This window comes from Parasteatoda tepidariorum, chromosome 7, assembly GCF_982258835.1.
Source record: "Parasteatoda tepidariorum strain Cologne lab strain chromosome 7, Ptep-v5.0, whole genome shotgun sequence".
Lineage (NCBI taxonomy): Eukaryota > Metazoa > Arthropoda > Arachnida > Araneae > Theridiidae > Parasteatoda > Parasteatoda tepidariorum.
The window spans coordinates 35,269,910-35,287,808 of record NC_141761.1 but is presented as its reverse complement, the minus strand read 5'-3'; the positions used below and the strand labels follow the sequence as shown (position 1 = coordinate 35,287,808).

Sequence of the window (17,899 nt, the reverse complement as noted above, 5' to 3'; positions counted from 1 at the left end):
GTTATTAAACATCAAAATGGGTCCGGGACCTTATAAACACCCTGTATATTATTGTCCATTCTGAGCCAATGGTAGTAGCATGTTTCCTAGCTAATCAAATGTTTGTTCTTCACTAGCAAAAAAATGATCCAGGTGACTTTTGATCCCTTCATTTGAAGCAAAGGAATTACCGTATAAATTTTTTTGTAGAGACCCAAACGAAAATTATAAGCAAATCATTTCTCGTTCCCAATGATGGTCCGCTTCCACTTCAAAAACGGATAATTTTCTTGACGTTTGTGAAGCAAATCACAGACGTCTAATGCGACGGCACAAATTTTTTTCCGTAAGAACCCATATGACCAGCTTTGCGATTAAACCTAAGGTATTTCAAATGATGATAAACAATCGAATTCAACAGATTTACGCTCTCAGCGATCACTAAACTTCAATTAATGCCGTTATTGTGTCTTTATCAGCCTAAACTGGCGTAGTGAATCCTTATGCATCTTAATCGAAATTTTGTCAGATCAAAATTTTGCAAGCCAGTTTTAGCACTGTTGTATTGTCAATACATCTTCTCTATACACATCGGATAGTTATTTTCCTGCTTTAACACCATTTTTACTTTTTAGATAGTAAAAAAGTAAAATAAACTGAAAGTGCTGCTGTTCACTTTCTTCATTTGGAAAGGCACCAATCAAAAACTAACGGCGTAGTTTTGAACTTTTTATCAAGTAAGTCTTCCTGTATCAGCTTTCAAAATTTATAATTATTATACGACTTAACTGGGAAGTTGACTGTGAATAAATACAATGAAGTTTTCTGAAGAAAAAAAAATTTCCGAGCAACCCTATTACTGAAAATTTTTTTTAATTGATTTGATCATTGAAATTTTTTCTATATTCGGCAAGAATTGTCGATTTATTTAAAATGTAACGTCCTCATTCAATCGCCGCTTGAGATACGTATATATACTGAGCATAATTTTGGAATAAACACTACAAAATAAAATAGTTGTCACTAATTTTAAACGAAATCAGCCTGCTTTCATGGACACATTAAAGATGAAAATGAGGTATTCTTTCTTTGAATTCAACCTAACTTGTATGTTCCGCTGTCTTTATTTGCGGATTAGTTCGCAAAAAACTTTTTTAACAACTTCTTTGTACAATATAATAATTTCAAAAATTCAGTAAAGCTTAATACATTGAATCCACATATTTCTTGGTACGCAAATATAATAAGCACTGTCAAACATATTCCCTATAATTTAAAAATTGAATTTGATAAAACTAAAGTTATTAAAAACTAACATTAATATAATCTTTTTCTCAATAAATAAAATGCATTAATATAATCAGTAGTTCTTTGATACCGCATTCTTGAATAAGGTGCAGCATGGGCGTCGCAGAGCTCAGTTTTTCAGGGGAATTTTAACATTAAATATAGTCTCTTTTTCCTCTTCTTCTTCATTTAGCTAAGCTATAATGTGTTTTTTCTTGGACAAAGTCATTATTTGCTCTTTAAAGCATTGGTCGACAATCGCAAAATCAATACAAATTCAAAATAAATATTTGCTTACGTTATTAACGCATGCGCAATGCAAGATAATGTCTGTGTTGGACCGACTGCTCACGCTGAGCTAACAAAAAGGTATTTTTATGGCGTCAAAATTATACCAACTTAACGCTGATGCCCAGTTAAGACGCTTCTCCTCAGAAACCAGGCCTTGAGCTAACAAACCAGTATTTTGTTGGCGTCAGGGTAACGTCAACTAAACGCTGACGCCCAGATAAGGCGCTTGTCCTAAGAAACCAGGTCTTTACACTTCCTTTCCCGCCGACATATACGAATGCGTAAAGTTAAAAAAAAAGAAAAACGAGCTCCATCAACAATTAAAGCAATCAAAAGTCAATACATAGATTCCTTAAAGTTTACTTGCTATTCTAGCTATTCTAACGTATACATGTCACTCACAGTTTTGATTTCCATATGAACGGACGTGTCATGTGTTACTGGTCCCTGCTGCCGCGCTCTCAGGTACATTTGCAAATTTTATTGTAGCAATTCATACAATTGATTAAAAATTAAGAATACTTTTTATTTTAAGGGAGCTCAGCATTTTTATTAATAAACGAGTATTATTATTTATCAGATTTATTCTTCATAATAGCAGTTTTCGATTTTTAATATAATTGCTTTCTTATAGCATTTTGAAGTAGAATAATTGACAATTGGAAATAAACCAACATCTTCAACGAAACTTCCCTTATGAGCATCAAACTAAACAACAGTGATACTCGTTAGTATTTCTTATTTGTTTTATATGGTAAATAATATTTCTCGGAAATCAAAATTTTAAAAAATACCTTTTTTTAATCCAACAACAAATTACCATCACCCAAATGCAGTTATTTTATCCCACAATAAATTAAGGTAAAAGAGAAGTTACTAATTTATTTGCTTGAAAGCATATTTACTAGGAAGCGAATGTAAAAAGTATATATAATTTTTTTTTTATTCTCAATCACAAAATAAAAATTATCATGAAAGAAATATAAGAGGTTTTCCTGTCATTTTACAAAAATATATTTTCGAACTTTATTTTAATTCACCATTTTCCAAGATGACATTATTTGATTAGAATAGTTTGACCCACGATGTACGACTCTTGATCCGTAGGAAGAAAGAGTGGTTAAAACATATACATCAGCAATTAAATGTTACGTGCGACAGTTTTGTCTGAAGAAATATCATAGATTTATTTATGGATAAAAAATAATAAATCTCCATTGAAATTGTTAAACGATTTTAGTTTGTATCTGTAAACTAAACTGTTTGATAGCAAGTTTTATTAGTTTTGATTTTCCGTTTATTTCTGAGTATTCGTTAGGTTTTATGGGGTTAATTTTAGTTTTTTTTTATTATTATTGTTCTCTTTTCGGTTCCGCTTATGATAAGAGAACTTTTCCAAATCCTGAATTTGGTATGATAGCCAGCATCTTTCTAATTGGCTATTTCACAAAAAAAATAGTTCGTGGAGTCCCTCCGCGCGGAAGAAGTTAAACTTCGCAACCTGCGACGTTAATTGTAGAAGAATCAGCAGTCGTAGAAGGATCACTAGTTCTATTCAACGACTCTTTTTCCTGCTCCGCTCGCTTCCGTGCTCTGTAATCACGATAATATTGTGCATTTTTTCCTCTTGAACCAGTGGAAATGCTTGCGGTTGCCTCATCGTCTCGCCCTGGAAAATGTATTTGTATTAATAATGTATGTTAATGTAATTTTAGAAGAGAAAACCTAACAATCAATTGATATTCACAAGAGACGTACCTTGACATAACCTTAAATCCGTCGCATTGTCCGTGGGATTGTTTTCACTCATTTTTTGCAATTGTTATCCACTAAATTTGAAAATAAAAAATACTACCCTATTAAATTATATATGTATCAAAACAAACTAAAAAAATATTTACTGAAAAACAATTCGCGATCGCAACGCTCGAGTACGCCGTCTAGCGGGAGCCTGTAAATATCAGACATTAATTTATCACGTTTTCATTTAGTTCCATCAAAGTCATTGACAGAATCAGACGCCATTTTTAGCAGCAAATAAGAAACAATATTTCCCTAAGGAAAAGGCCGAAGAACTTGAAAAAAATCTCCAGAATATTAGTAAATCTTTCAGGAACAGAACACGCCAAACATTTTAAGAAAAATTCCTAAATAATTTTTAACTTCTATTATCAACAAACTTGCAACTGATGACTTCCGATTTCGGATACTGTTACAGATGTGTGTATTAAGGTAAAATGCATTTCTTCTGTCTTCAATTCATTACGAATTAAAGTGAAGTCAACATTGCTTTCGTCATTCCAGTGAATAAATATAAATTCAGAACATACAGAATTGTAATAGTTATAGCATATTCTTCTTCGTTATAGAATAGTATATATTTCTGTATCCATATAATTCGGAAAACAACAATAAAAAATTATCCAAGTTACTTGAAATAGTGCCATTTGTGCTGATTCTTAATTAGTTTTAATCGTTTTCTTGGTAAGTTTTTTTTAGTTTTGAAAGAATAAGTTCAACTAGAATTCAGCTATTCTGTTTTTAGCTACATATTCAAATTCATATCAATTATAAAATTTTGCTGTGTAGTATGTTATCTAAAAGTAATGAAGGGATAAACTATGTATCTATTATTTGAGAATAAAGTTTTCAAACAAGGAACTTATCATTTTGGAATTCTCCGGGAATTATAAATCAGGTAAGTGCAATGATTTTTACAATAAAAAATTTGCTTGTAAATATTTTTTTTTCATTTGATGATGGTTCTCTACAGAATGGTTTTTTACGTCTGATTAAGAACTATAAGAATAATTAAAAAAGAAACAATATGAAAGTTTTTATTTCAATGTAAAGAATTCTTAAAATCGTTTTTGTATCCTAAGAATTCTTTATTTTCCGTTTTTTAGTTTATAATTTTTTGATAAAAATTGTTCTCAAAATACTTTTTCTGAAAAATTAAATGGTATAACATTATGTGTTTATGTATACTTCTAGTATATTCCAATGTTTGAAAAGTAATATGACTCAGAAAAGTATGGAATAAAAATTCGGTACTTACGTATTAACGCCACCGCCGCTACAGATTTGGCGGTTTTTAAGTGCCGCCAATCTACACTTAAAATTTTTGCGACAATTCATAAAATAAAACACTTTATTTAAAATCAAAATAGTCAATCGGATTTCGGTGGAAAATGAGCCGATATAGAGTTTAGCATAGATTCAAAACAATCATATCGCCATATGCACTCTGATAAATAAGATTCCAAATGAAATAACATTTCCAAAACGTACGTTTACCAAGATAAAGTTTTATGTTGTGGGAATTGGTACATTTTCGTTTTTTCGGTAAAATATTTTCCTCCTGAAAAAATAAAATTGCTTCTTGTTTCGTTTTTGGCAAATCCCAAAGACGAATTTTCGTAGCACTAAAAATGGCGACAAAAAAGAATTGTTTTTTTTTTTTTGTTTCGTCAGCATTCTTTATTTTACGTTTCTTAGTTTAATAATGATTTTTATTGAAACTTGAAATTTTTTGATAAAAATTGTTGTCAAAAAACTTTGTTTACAAAATTAAATTTCATAAAATTATGAGGCTTATGTATACTTTCTGTTCATTTTAATTTTTGAAGTAATATGATTCTTAAAACTATAGAATGTAAAGTTTAAATGGGCCTTTCATGTTATATCATTAAATTTAGTAATACTATTTCTCGGGCATTAGGTTTTAACTCTTATAAGAATATACATATTTTTTTCTGTTAATGTACGAATATTTTTCCGATGTGTTTTGGATATTCCTTCTCTAATAAAAAGAGATACCATTTTGTTTTCGGTTGTACAAGAAAGAATATCAAGCATTTTTCTTTTTTAAATTTAATAAGCCACATTAAAGAAGGAACGTTGCAATGCTACACGCTACATTAACGACGTCTCCAGAGTAACTGTATGACGGTTCATATAGAAATCGCAGGTATGCGTCTCATACAACAACGCCCCCTATAGTTCGTTGCGATCGCGAATACTTTTATGACTTTTATTATTTTTATGCTAGTGAGAACCAAAACAATATGGAAATGAATGAGGGAAAACTGGATCCTACCACGTGATTTCCCGGACAATAAAAATTTAGCGTTAAACGTTTAACGCAACTTTGTTGGAAGTCGCTTAAGAAGCATAACTTCAAAAAAAGTTATAAGAAAATCATGAAAAAAAGTTTAAGTAACAAATAGGCACAGTGAATTTCAGCATATTAATCTAAGTATCCATAGAGCTCAGCTGTTTTCTATAGATGTTAATTGTAAAGAATATAGAAAAAATTTCAAAAACAGAAAAAAAAATCTGTATAAAAATGAAATTATATGTGCTACTTTCTTGATTTTACTTGCAAATGGTTTGATAGACAAAAACATTATGTTTATCTGTTTGATACCACGGAGGAATGGGGAGCAGATAATCATTGGACACCAACGAGGAGCGAACCCAGTTTGTAAATAATGCGGTATATATATACAATGTATAAAAATAATATTAAAAATTTCTTACTTTCATAGGGTGAGTGGAAGTAGATATTATCCTTCAATTTTTCATAAACTATAATTGTTTCGCTGCAGAAGAAAAATATTTATGATTGAGCAATATGAGTAATTCAAAATTCAAAATACACAAAAATTGTAGGATGATGCTCACAGCTATACATATCTTTTTTAAACTTATCATCATAAACATAAGGCTAAGCAACTGCTTCGAAAGTTACAAACAGAAATGTTACATTTATCAGATAAGCAACTCAGATGTACGCCAAATAAAAATACGGAACCTTTACACCCCTTGTAAATAAAACACACGTCATCTCTGCAGTAAAAAAATAATTTATTTTCAGTACGAAATGAGATAAATGAATTTTCCCAGACAAATTAATTTTCCAGGAAATCAACACACATCTAGCTTCAATAGAACAAATTTTAGACTTTCAAACAAAGATTAGATAACTAATTCCTTAATCCTTCAACTCATATTTTTCCTTAATTTTTATTTATTTTGTATTAATTTAAGTCAAAATAAGAGAGAAATATATTTAGCATTTTAAGAATTTATAGTTAAGATATACTGGCTTCTTTTCCTATGTTAAAATTAAAAGTTTGGAAGCAAGACTCACTTCTAAACAATTTTCAAATTGGCATATGTATGCAGTTATTTAGATATAAGAATCTGTATCTGTTATATAAATTTCTTTGATTAAAAAAAAATCAATAACTGAAAAATTTTTGGGAATTAATGAAACAAAAATTCAAACTTCGTTTTTTTTTAATATCATATTTTAGCACAAATACATTTTTGATTATCTATCAAAATTTATTTAGCAACTAGTAGAGGATTGATTATAATTAAAAGGTACCAAAATATATTTTTGCTTATAATTAGAGTGCTTGAAAAAAATATGTAAAGGAGGCACCAGTGTCCCATCTGTGTCAAAGGGCTAGCTCTTATTAAATTCATCAAAGTCAGCAAATTATTAGAGCTAGTCTGACTTTTGTTGGCAGTCAGTTCAGAGGATAAATAACAACAAGACGACAACAATAACATTTTTTCAGTCAGTTTTTTTTTATATAAAAAGCTGATGAAATAAATCTTATGAATGATCAGTGAAACTAACCAACAAATGAAACGAAGATAATTTTCTAAAACTTAACAATTTTTCATTTTATTTTAAACAAGCTGAATACCTGTCCTTCGTACGGAGTAAAAAGGAAAGGAAATAAGCAATAAATTGATATTAATCCCACTACGAAAACTTGCGCATACTTAAAGGCATATACATTCGCAATTAATAGGGTATAAATAATTTCTCATTTTGTATATTTCTTGTTATTAGTTGCCTTTCTTGGAGACTTTACATTATTGGATTAAGAAAGATACATTCGTTGAAGTTTAGCTCATCAAAATAAAGTTTAGCTATTTTATATTCTGTGTTGTACTGGAGGGGGTAAGCGGAGAAATGTAGTAGTTTTGTGTGTAGTCAGTTTGGTTAAAATTAAAGCAAACATCCACTTCGATACAGGATGTTGATGACACGGTGAGCAGAAAATCATACTTTAGCTTTGTAATACAATTAATCGTCGTGTTTCTAAGCGTGTAATGCTTATATTTACAACTATTAAAAAAGTTGATATTGAAGTTATTATACTACTTATAAAACTTATGAAAATGATGCTATTTAACATTTCTTTTGGGTAACTCATGATATACTTGTACTCACAGTATTCACTAAATTATAAAAATTCAATAATTTTACGGTTAGCACAATTTAGGGCGTAGGTGGTATGAATGAAACAACCTGCTTCCTAAATTGAACCATTTGCAGACCTGGCGAAAGTTATCAGTTTTCATTACTTACTCAGCAAATATTATGTTAAATAGCTATATTTCAACATAAAATATGTAAAAACATAATTGGAAACGATTTGAGACAGATGAAAATTCCAATGTGAAATTTAATTGCATTCATTTTTAAATGTTTATGGAAAACTATTTTTCGAGGCTTCGGCGGCCATCTGCTGATAACTTCATAAAATATAACAATTAATGACTTTGTTTACATACATATAGGTAATAGTAAAGGCTAGTGAGAGGTCAACAAGAGAAGCCAAGATTGATTAGCTACTTTCTCTTTTGCGTTACGTGTTCGTTCATTTGAACATACCTTATTGAGTTTATTTGTTGTTAAAACAAAATTAATTGAATTCGGTTGTTTATAAGCATAGAAATTCAAGTTTATGAACAATTTTTTTAATAAAATTTTGTGAATTCCATCAAACAAAAATGGTCTTAAAAATTGAATCAATTTTAGGTAAGCTAAACGGATATCTTTTTCTAAATCAATCCTAATTCCAAAAATATTTTAACGTAACATTATTAGAAAAAATGCCCCTATAAAGGTTTCAGTTACTTTCCTTTAAATGATTTTTAAAGAAAACGATTGGAATAAATGACATTTTAAAAAGCAGATCCAAATGTCATTTCAATAATATTTCTTTTTAACGTGGATCAAATAATTAAAAACTAAATCCATAAATTAACTGTTAGATACATTATTTGTGCAGTAGCCTTAGCAATTATTAGAACAAATACTATTTATGCATTTCTCAAAACACGAACAATATATCTCTTTGCATATTTCTTTATTAATTCGTTTTTAATTGGTAACTTTAGAACGAACTAGGTGATTTTTTCTCTCTTTGCTTTGCGCCGGTTTTGTAGCTTTTCTTTATCTGACAATTATTAAATTTTCGTCACATCATTATATTAGCTACAAAATAAGTGATATTATTCTTGATAACAAGGAGAAAGAGAAAATATATTGCTTCGATTTTTTATCATAAAATATTGCTTTAAAGTAATTACAGTATAGTCTATGATAAATAAATAATAATTACAAAATTCTATACGAAGATGATTAAAATTTATAGAAAGTATTAGAAACAAAAAAAGTGTTTGACTCAGATATCTGATAGTATTACAAATGTAGGATATATCTTTTTCTAATTACAACTTTAATATTAAAACCACATGAGAGGAAAAATAATAAGCTATTGCCATCAGAATTTAGTATTTTAATGACTTATCACTGAAATTATATTAGTGAATAGGAAGGTTCTTCTTTTGAATGTCGGAACTATGCTGCCATATCTATTTATATTAACTGTAAAAGGTCTTTTAATCCATAAATTAACTTCTTATCTATGATCGTATGGAGATGTTAGTGTTTTTCACTGTTTATGAATTTCATATATATATATATATATATATATATATATATATATATATATATATATATATATATATATATATATATATATATATATATATATATATATATATATATATATATATATATATATATATATATATATATATATATATATATATATATATATATATATATATATATATATATATATATATATATATATATATATGCAAATCCATGTGCAAATCCATTTCGGGAAAATCCGTGTTAAAATTATCTATTGAAAGAATTTTTTCTTTGATAATTTAAATAATTTTTCTATGTGCTAATCCATATCGTGCAAATCCGCGGCTAAAATTATCTGCAAAACAGGCAATTTATGTTTCTCTTTTCTATTTTATACTTTTTCTTAAATAAACATCTATCTTCTAAAACTATTTATGATCAATTTTTAAAATTATCCAGTATAATATTACCTTGCGCACATCCATTTCGGGCCCATCCTTGGTAACTAACAAATCAAAACTCAGAATAACAAACCACTTCAACAGTGCAGTAAGAACGACACTTTAAAACCCTCTTGTTACACTCAATTTGCGCTTTTGTTTTCATCTTTTGTTTTCATATTTTGTAATCTGGCAATCTTTCTGCGAAAACATTTTTAAATCATTCTTGAAAAATAACCGTACATGTAAGTTGAACTGATTTTGCTGCTCGCTTTATAGTCCCCCCTTTTTAATGTTCCTTCTTTTTATTTTATTTTATTATCTGTTTTTACATGTTATTTTTACTTATTTGTACTTTTTGTGATCTATTTCATTTGTTGTTATTTTTTACTTATTATTTCTCCCCCCTTTTTCATATGTCTATTATTTTTCTTTGTTTTATTCTTCGTTATGAATATATATATATATATATATATATATATATATATATATATATATATATATATATATATATATATATATATATATATATATATATATATATATATATATATATATAAAACCAGTTAAAACTGATGAACAGTGCTCAAAAAATTAGACCGAAATTGGTCAAATAGTGCCTGAGAAATGTAATTTTAAAAAAATTGTGTGTTTAAAATTCATTTTCTTAGGAACTTATTTGATTGATATCTTTCAAAATTTGCATTTTCCCATTCCTTAAAATGGTGCAAAAAATTGTAAACCTTATAATTAAAATTTTTGTTACTATTATTAAATAAAGTGATAAAAAATAATAAATATTTACTAAAAGTTATTTTTGCATGGAATTACTTGTGGAATTATCTTTATACGAGTTTTTTAATTGTGTTCAAATTTTTTTCAATTCGCTTGAAAAGCTCTCGAGAGTCTAGAGATACGGCGAAATACGCAAAAAGTAAAATTATCATTACAGGTTCCTAACTTTGAACCTCTGCTTTGATCAAGCAATTTTGGCCATATTTCCTAGATTCTCTTTATATTTTGGCGACCAGAAATTCGTATTAAAATATTAGTTGAGTGTCATATAATATATAATGTGTAATGTAAATAAATAATTACTTTTTTTAAGCTTTGATTTCAATTCATATTCTGAATAATGAGTTCATTGATATTTTAAAATTATTGTTTCAGGAAAAAGAATGTTTCTCATTTTTTTAATGTGTATCCGTGCTTTTGAGAATACTTTCGAATTTTCGATTGCCCTATATCTGTAACATAATTCGTGTATGGGTCATCCATAATTCAGTGCCCCTTGATGCCCACTAGAAAAATGTTATTTCTTGTCGGTGTTAGGGCCTAACACTTTTTTCTTTATAACAGTGGTTTCCAACTGGCGGCCCGCGAAGCCTTTTTTTTGTGACCAGCGTACTAAAATATATTATTTGTTGTTTTTTTGTGGGCAATTTTCGTAAAAAATCTATATGGGTTTAAAATGCTTTTCTTTCGTTTAAAAAAAACTAATTTCTTCGTTTCTGTAAAAATTAATATACCAACGGTGCAAAAAAATTTATTTCTCAGGTTTTGTATCCAAGAAAATATTTATTCAAATGCAAAAATAATCGTGTATGTTGCTTTTTTTTATTTCGTTTTTTTTTTGTATTTTGTGAATATAATTTAGCATGTGCGTATCATAAATTTTCTCGAATAAATTCTCCCACATAACTTTTTGAAATCATTTGTTTAGGACGAAATTACTTACATTTGTAATTTTAAAACGCATAAAAGAGGGAATAAATTTCATGCTTTATTTAAATTTCTTGAATTGAATATCGCATGAGCGAAAAAGAAAAAAAAATAACTTCATATGCTCGAGAATTTTTTGTTGTGGCTATAATTCCTAATAAGTCAAAAAAAAATTTAATTTATCACAGAATTAAATTTAAAAGAAAAAAAATCTTGTCACTTAGTTTCTGATTAAAAGAAGATTCAAAATGATACGTAATAAGTATTATTTGTAATGCTTGTTACTTTACTTTTTAATATTAAAGAGACTTTGATAAAAATCTAACAGCAATATTTAATGTTCCTTAAAACATAAAAGAGTCCTATATAAAATTTTGAAAAAGTTGTGGCTCGCCATTTGACTGGTGTTAATAATTGCGGCCCCAGCCGCAAGTAAGATCTCTGCTTTATAACATAAGCTTAATAGAACTTTTCATGTCAAAAAAAGTTAAGACACATTCTAAGAAAAATAGTCTTTTAAGGAATAAAGAAATTTATTGAAAGAGAGCTAAAAATATAATTGCTCGAAACATAAAACTAAATATTTCCTTCTCAGAATTGTTTTCCTGAAACGAAATACTTTGCTTCGTTATATTTTATATTTGCGTTCAATACTCAAAATTACATTTTGAAATATAAAAATTATTAATAGAATTTCGAGAGAGAGATTGTTTTGTAACCTAAGGATGTTAGCCGGAAACGGACTGCTGCGGAAAATATCCTTGTAGTAATTTTGTGTAAATGTACAATGTCATGTTGTGTATTTATACAATGCCCTCTAGAAACCTGTCTGATGGCACCCCTTTGGTAACCTGACAGCAGACCAGCCCGTGAAGTCGAGCACTTTATGGTAGAACAGTATATCGAGGACTTAAACAGCTTACACTCGGTCCCTTCGCAGGCTGATGATCAAAGTGAACATCCAACTGCTCACCGACAGCTGCCAGTGATACTTGACAACTTCAGTGGTCTACTGGAAGCAGTGTCTTAATAATCTGTCCACTGCGGGACAATTTTTGTTCGAAGTTAAGAAAGAAAATCAAGCAGCAGGGGACTTTACATACCCTTTTAGATTACGAGAGAAAATTACTTGGTATCTTTTTGATTCAAATGAAAACCTTGCGTGTAAAATATTTTGGTTCTCTCTTGAATAAAAAAAAAGTTACAATGTGTACAATACTCACTTCCAAAAGTCAAGCATGATGACAAAATTTGAATTTTCGAAAGCCTACATGAATTGAAGTTGTAGAGGAGGCATACAAATACAGCAACTAATCACGGTTTCGTGTTAAGAAATATACAAGACAGACAGCAGATGGCTTTGTGAAAGTTTAGGGGAGTTGTATTTAAGAGTAGATAAAAAGAGTTTAGATCATCTCTATAATTCTTTTTCAAGTCAGATTTGTTTATATGGCTTTCAGATAATGAATAAAAGGCTTTGAACCCTAGTAATCATTTGATGTTGTAGCCTAGAACAATCAAAGAGTGAACTAAGGTAGACAACGTTAAAGAGCACAAAAATATTATTAAAAGCAGACAGCTGTTTCGGATGCTCAAAGGGCAACCTTCATCAGTGCAACAGAAAACAGAGTAAATATATATAGAAAGATGACGTCACAAGAGGGTTTAGACCAACGGCCAATAGGAGGGAAGGGTGAATGGAAGACGACGAATAGGAAGCAAGGAACAAAAAGGGGGGGGGGGTAGTTAGGCTTTATCATAGATTTCCAAACAGGAGAAATATAAGGAACACTTGATAGGTCATTGACCAACAGTTTGGAATTTTTGAAAATATGATAAGACTCATAAAAATCTAAATCATATATTGAGGAACAATTTTGAATGACTTTAGAAGAGGAAAAATTAAAATTATGATTAGAGTCCCAACAATGTTGGGCAATAGATGAGCGTTTAAATTCTTGTTTTTTGACATAAGCTTCATGTTCCTTGACACGGCACTTTAAGGCACGCTTAGTTTGGCCAATATATGAAAGGCCGCATTGGCAATTAATTTGGTATATACCCCAGTTATTTTGACTGCCAATGGGCTGTTTGAGATTAGAAAATTTTATCTTATTAATGGGACTGAAAATAATATTGAAATCAAATTTCATTAGGATGTTAGCAACTTGCCGACTTATTTTAGGAAAATAGGGTAAAATTACCAAATTGTTAGAAAATTCTTTGGAAGGTTTATCGGTAGGCGATTGTTTAGTTACGTTTTTATAAATATTATCAATAATGCTAGGGGAATAACCTCTGTCATGAGCAATGGCTTTGATGTAGTTTAATTCTGCATCAAGAAGATCAATATTGGAACAAATATTAACAGCACGGTGGACAAAAGACCGAAAAGAGGCAAGTTTTTGGTTGGGAGGGTGGGCGGATCTGTAATGAGGGGGAAGAGAAACAGCAAAAGGTTTACGAAAGACAGTAGTATGGAATGAATTATCATTCCGAGTCACAAGCACATCTAAGAAAGGAAGTTTTTGATCAGACTCTAATTCAAAGGTGAACTGAATGCAAGAATCAATGCTGTTCATAACATTAAGGATTTGATCTAAATTACAATTATTTTCCTCTAACAAAGCAAAACTGTCATCAACGTATCTTTTATAAAAGGGGAAAGTTAAGAATTTGAATAGTTTATTCTCAAAATAATGCATATAGATGTCACTAAGTATAGGGCTCAAAGGATTTCCCATTTCAAGACCATTGGTCATACGGTAAAATTTGTTGTCAAACGCGAAAGTATTTTGTTGTAAACAAACACGGGTAAGGTTAACATATTCATTGACCTCATATCGGGAAAAATGATATTCCGAAAGTCTAAGTTTTAGGCATTCCAAAGCCCCCTCAACAGGAACATTAGTGAACAATGATTTTACATCAAATGAGGCCATCAAATAACCATTAGGTTTTAGATTTTTAACTTCCTTAACAAACTCAAGGGAATTTTTGGTAGTAAAAGAATTATTACCAAGGAGAGGGGAGAAGACAGAAACTAAAAATTTTGCGAGTTTGTAAGATGAGGTACCAATGTTGGAGACAATTGGTCTAAAAGGAGTGCCAACCTTATGTACCTTAGGTAAAGTACAAAATCTAGAGCAATGAGAAACAGAGGGAGTCAAAACAACCTTAAGTCTATTGGGAATTAACATAGAGGATTTAATAGTTGATTTTATAACATTTAATTCTTTAGTGCTCGGATCTTTGGGAATTTCTTTATAAGGACCTTCAAGAATAAGATGTTTAGATTTCTCCAAATAGTCTGTTTTGTTTAGAAGAACAATTTGACCACCTTTGTCAGCTTAGGTAACGATTAAGTTGGGATTGGACTTTATATCTTTAAGAATTACTTTAGAGGAAAGGCTAAGGTTTGAATTAGATATTTTTGAGTTGAAGTCTACGGTATTGGCAATAAGGTGTCTGATAGAATCTTTTTGAGCATGATTAATTTTACAGAATTTAAAAGATCTTTCGATAGGAGCAATGAGTTTAGGTAATGAAGGTCGAGTTGAAATAGCAAAATTATTGTTAAGTTTTAAAGCATTAATTTGAACATCAGTAAGAGTGGTATTTGAGAGATTAACTACAGAATTTTGATTAACAACAGGCAAACTAACGTCAGGTTTTTTATCATTAACTTTGATGAGTTTACTCAACTTATTATTCAGGTTTAAACTATGTTTTGAAGAGATTTTGGTTGCCCTATTCCAAGACGATTTTTCCATTGCGTCAAAATTTGAATTTAGATTAGGCACACTGATGTGTAAATGGTACAATTCGCGTTCAATTTTGGATAGTTTATTCCTAGTTTCATTAATGACGGCTCTAAGGAGAGCAAACTTAGTCTTGTGAAGAATGCAATTAACTTTCTTGGAATAAGGAAGGTTAGTCTTAAATTTAATGAAATGAGGAATAATATTTAGGCGTTTACAATCAAGTAAAAAATGCAAGTGATTAAGATACCTAAACTTCTTAGTCCTTAGACTATGAAATCTGTTGAATTGAGACATGATCAATGAAGTATAAAATACTGATAGGAAACAGCAATAACAAATATGAAAGACATAGAATAGAATGGAAACAATAATAATAATAAGACTTACCCAGTAAGACCAGTTGAAGTCAATCATAAATACACAAGTGGGCGACCTTTGTGCTAAAATACGAACTAAGGTAGACAACGTTAAAGAGCACAAAAATATTATTAAAAGCAGACAGCTGTTTCGGATGCTCAAAGGGCAACCTTCATCAGTGCAACAGAAAACAATAAGAAAACAGAGTAAATATATATAGAAAGATGACGTCACAAGAGGGTTTAGACCAACGGCCAATAGGAGGGAAGGGTGAATGGAAGACGACGAATAGGAAGCAAGGAACAAAAAGGGGGGGGGTTAGTTAGGTTTTATCATAGATTTCCAAACAGGAGAAATATAAGGAACACTTGATAGGTCATTGACCAACAGTTTGGAATTTTTGAAAATATGATAAGACTCATAAAAATCTAAATCATATATTGAGGAACAATTTTGAATGACTTTAGAAGAGGAAAAATTAAAATTATGATTAGAGTCCCAACAATGTTGGGCAATAGATGAGCGTTTAAATTCTTGTTTTTTGACATAAGCTTCATGTTCCTTGACACGGCACTTTAAGGCCGACTTGCATTTTAATGGATGATAATGCATGTCCCAATAGAGATTTCATTGTTGAGATAACAGTAAAAGAAAATTTTCGAGATAACCTAACAGAGATATGTGTGCACGTTTCTACAGCCACTCTCGCAGATTTGGAAACGGCTCTACCGGAAGAATGACAATTCTCTTGTAGAGATTAATTTGTAGAAAAGCGTTTGGTACCTGTTTAGGTTAATAGAGAAAACTTCGTGCTTTTTTGATGTAAGATAAAACCATACGTGATCGTGGAGCAGACAATTATGCAGTTATAAGAGATACATACATGCACGCACTTTGGTATTATAGTATAAATAAAGAATTTTTAAAAAAATGGTATGCATATTACAACAAAGTATTGTTTCTATTGTGCATAGAGTAACTATTATAGAATAGACAAACAAAATACTACTCTGAACTAAAGGTTCGCACTGACGTAAAAGAAAGTTTACTTCTCTGTTTACTTATGGTGAATAAATTCCTTAACTAATTAGTATTTTTTCAATAATATCTGTTTTGTTTTATTCCTTTAAATATAATCTATTGATCCTAATTGTTTTAATGCTGAAAGTATTTATAAAGCTTTATCTATGTTCAAGTTTTAGAGACATCTAGAACTTTTGATTTGCTTGAATCAATGGTAACGGCGTGTTGAAAAGTATGAAGAAATTGTGTAATCTTGAGGCAGCTATTCACGAAAAGAGTAGTAAGTTTAATGAAAACGTCGTAAAACTGTTTGAAATGTTCTTTCCAATGGTAGTGTTATTGATGACAAATTTTTAATACCATCGTTTCCTGTTTTAAGGGTCATTTATAATGAAATGGTTATTATGGAAGAACATTTAGTTGTTGTTTTTAAATATTAACATTTAATGCTTGCGAATAAAATAGAAACTGTAAATAAACTTACTCATAGTACTTTTCAGTGTTCCATCCACAAAGAAAAATTCTTCTTAGGTAACCACAAAAGGAGTAGAACACCTTCTTGTAGTTACCTGAAATAAAACATCAAGTTGAGAATAGCTTCAAAATATTATACATCCACCCATTGTTATGTTCTCTAAATGTTCATAAATTGCTATTAATACTCCCCAAATTTTAAAAAGGCAGTAGTTTTTAAAATTTGTTTACCTTTTTAAATGTATGGCGATTGAAACTCTTAAAGAAAAGGAATTCAGATCAAACCATATGTGTGATGCGCTTAAAAAGCCAAATTTCTCTAATTGTTCTACACTATTACTACTCAATCTTGTCTTACAGCTAAAAAAGAAGGTATTCGAAGTATCTCTAACAAATTGATACACAAATCGTCATAAGTTATGCATTTTTTTTTAATACAGTTAGTATTTCTTGATACGATAGGAGAAGTACAAAACATTGTCTATTTCGCATTGGTTGCAGAGATATATACTATTGAAAACATTTGCTTAAGCAGAAAAAAAGTTAACGAATTGCTGACATTTCGTCAAAAGTGCGATAATAATACAATATGAAATGCACGTTTTGTTTTAGAAAAGATGAAATTTCAAACGAGTTTTCGTTACTGTCTAACTCTCTAAATACGCAAAATTGCAGGATGTGTCAGACCGAGATTCCGTTTCAGATAAAGCCATTACCTCTTCACGCTGAAACTGTCACTGTATGGTGCTGAATAATGGTAGCGTTTATCGTTGGTCTGTTTTTCTTCGAGGAGATCACACCTGCGAGTC

At 29.9% G+C, this 17,899-nt stretch overlaps 1 protein-coding gene and 1 long non-coding RNA gene across 2 annotated transcripts; both read right to left on the bottom strand.

The window, feature by feature from the left end:
* Positions 1–2,576: 2,576 nt before the first annotated feature.
* On the bottom strand, positions 2,577–16,160 carry LOC107446494 (uncharacterized). Its single transcript, XR_015435438.1, has 4 exons — positions 15,624–16,160; positions 6,100–6,161; positions 3,316–3,386; positions 2,577–3,226 (listed from the first exon to the last, which is right to left on the bottom strand). It is a non-coding gene; the product is annotated as an uncharacterized LOC107446494 (long non-coding RNA).
* LOC122272324 (uncharacterized) lies at positions 13,065–15,617 on the bottom strand. Its single transcript, XM_043055859.3, has one exon. It carries the CDS (start codon positions 14,670–14,672, stop codon positions 13,065–13,067), a length of 1,608 nt encoding a protein of 535 aa, XP_042911793.2. The 5' UTR covers positions 14,673–15,617.
* Positions 16,161–17,899: the final 1,739 nt, after the last annotated feature.

Coding starts and splice junctions, on each gene's coding strand:
- LOC122272324 (XM_043055859.3), bottom strand. CDS start 14,672: ATGTTAATTCCCAATAGACTTAAGGTTGTTTTGACTCCCTCTGTTTCT.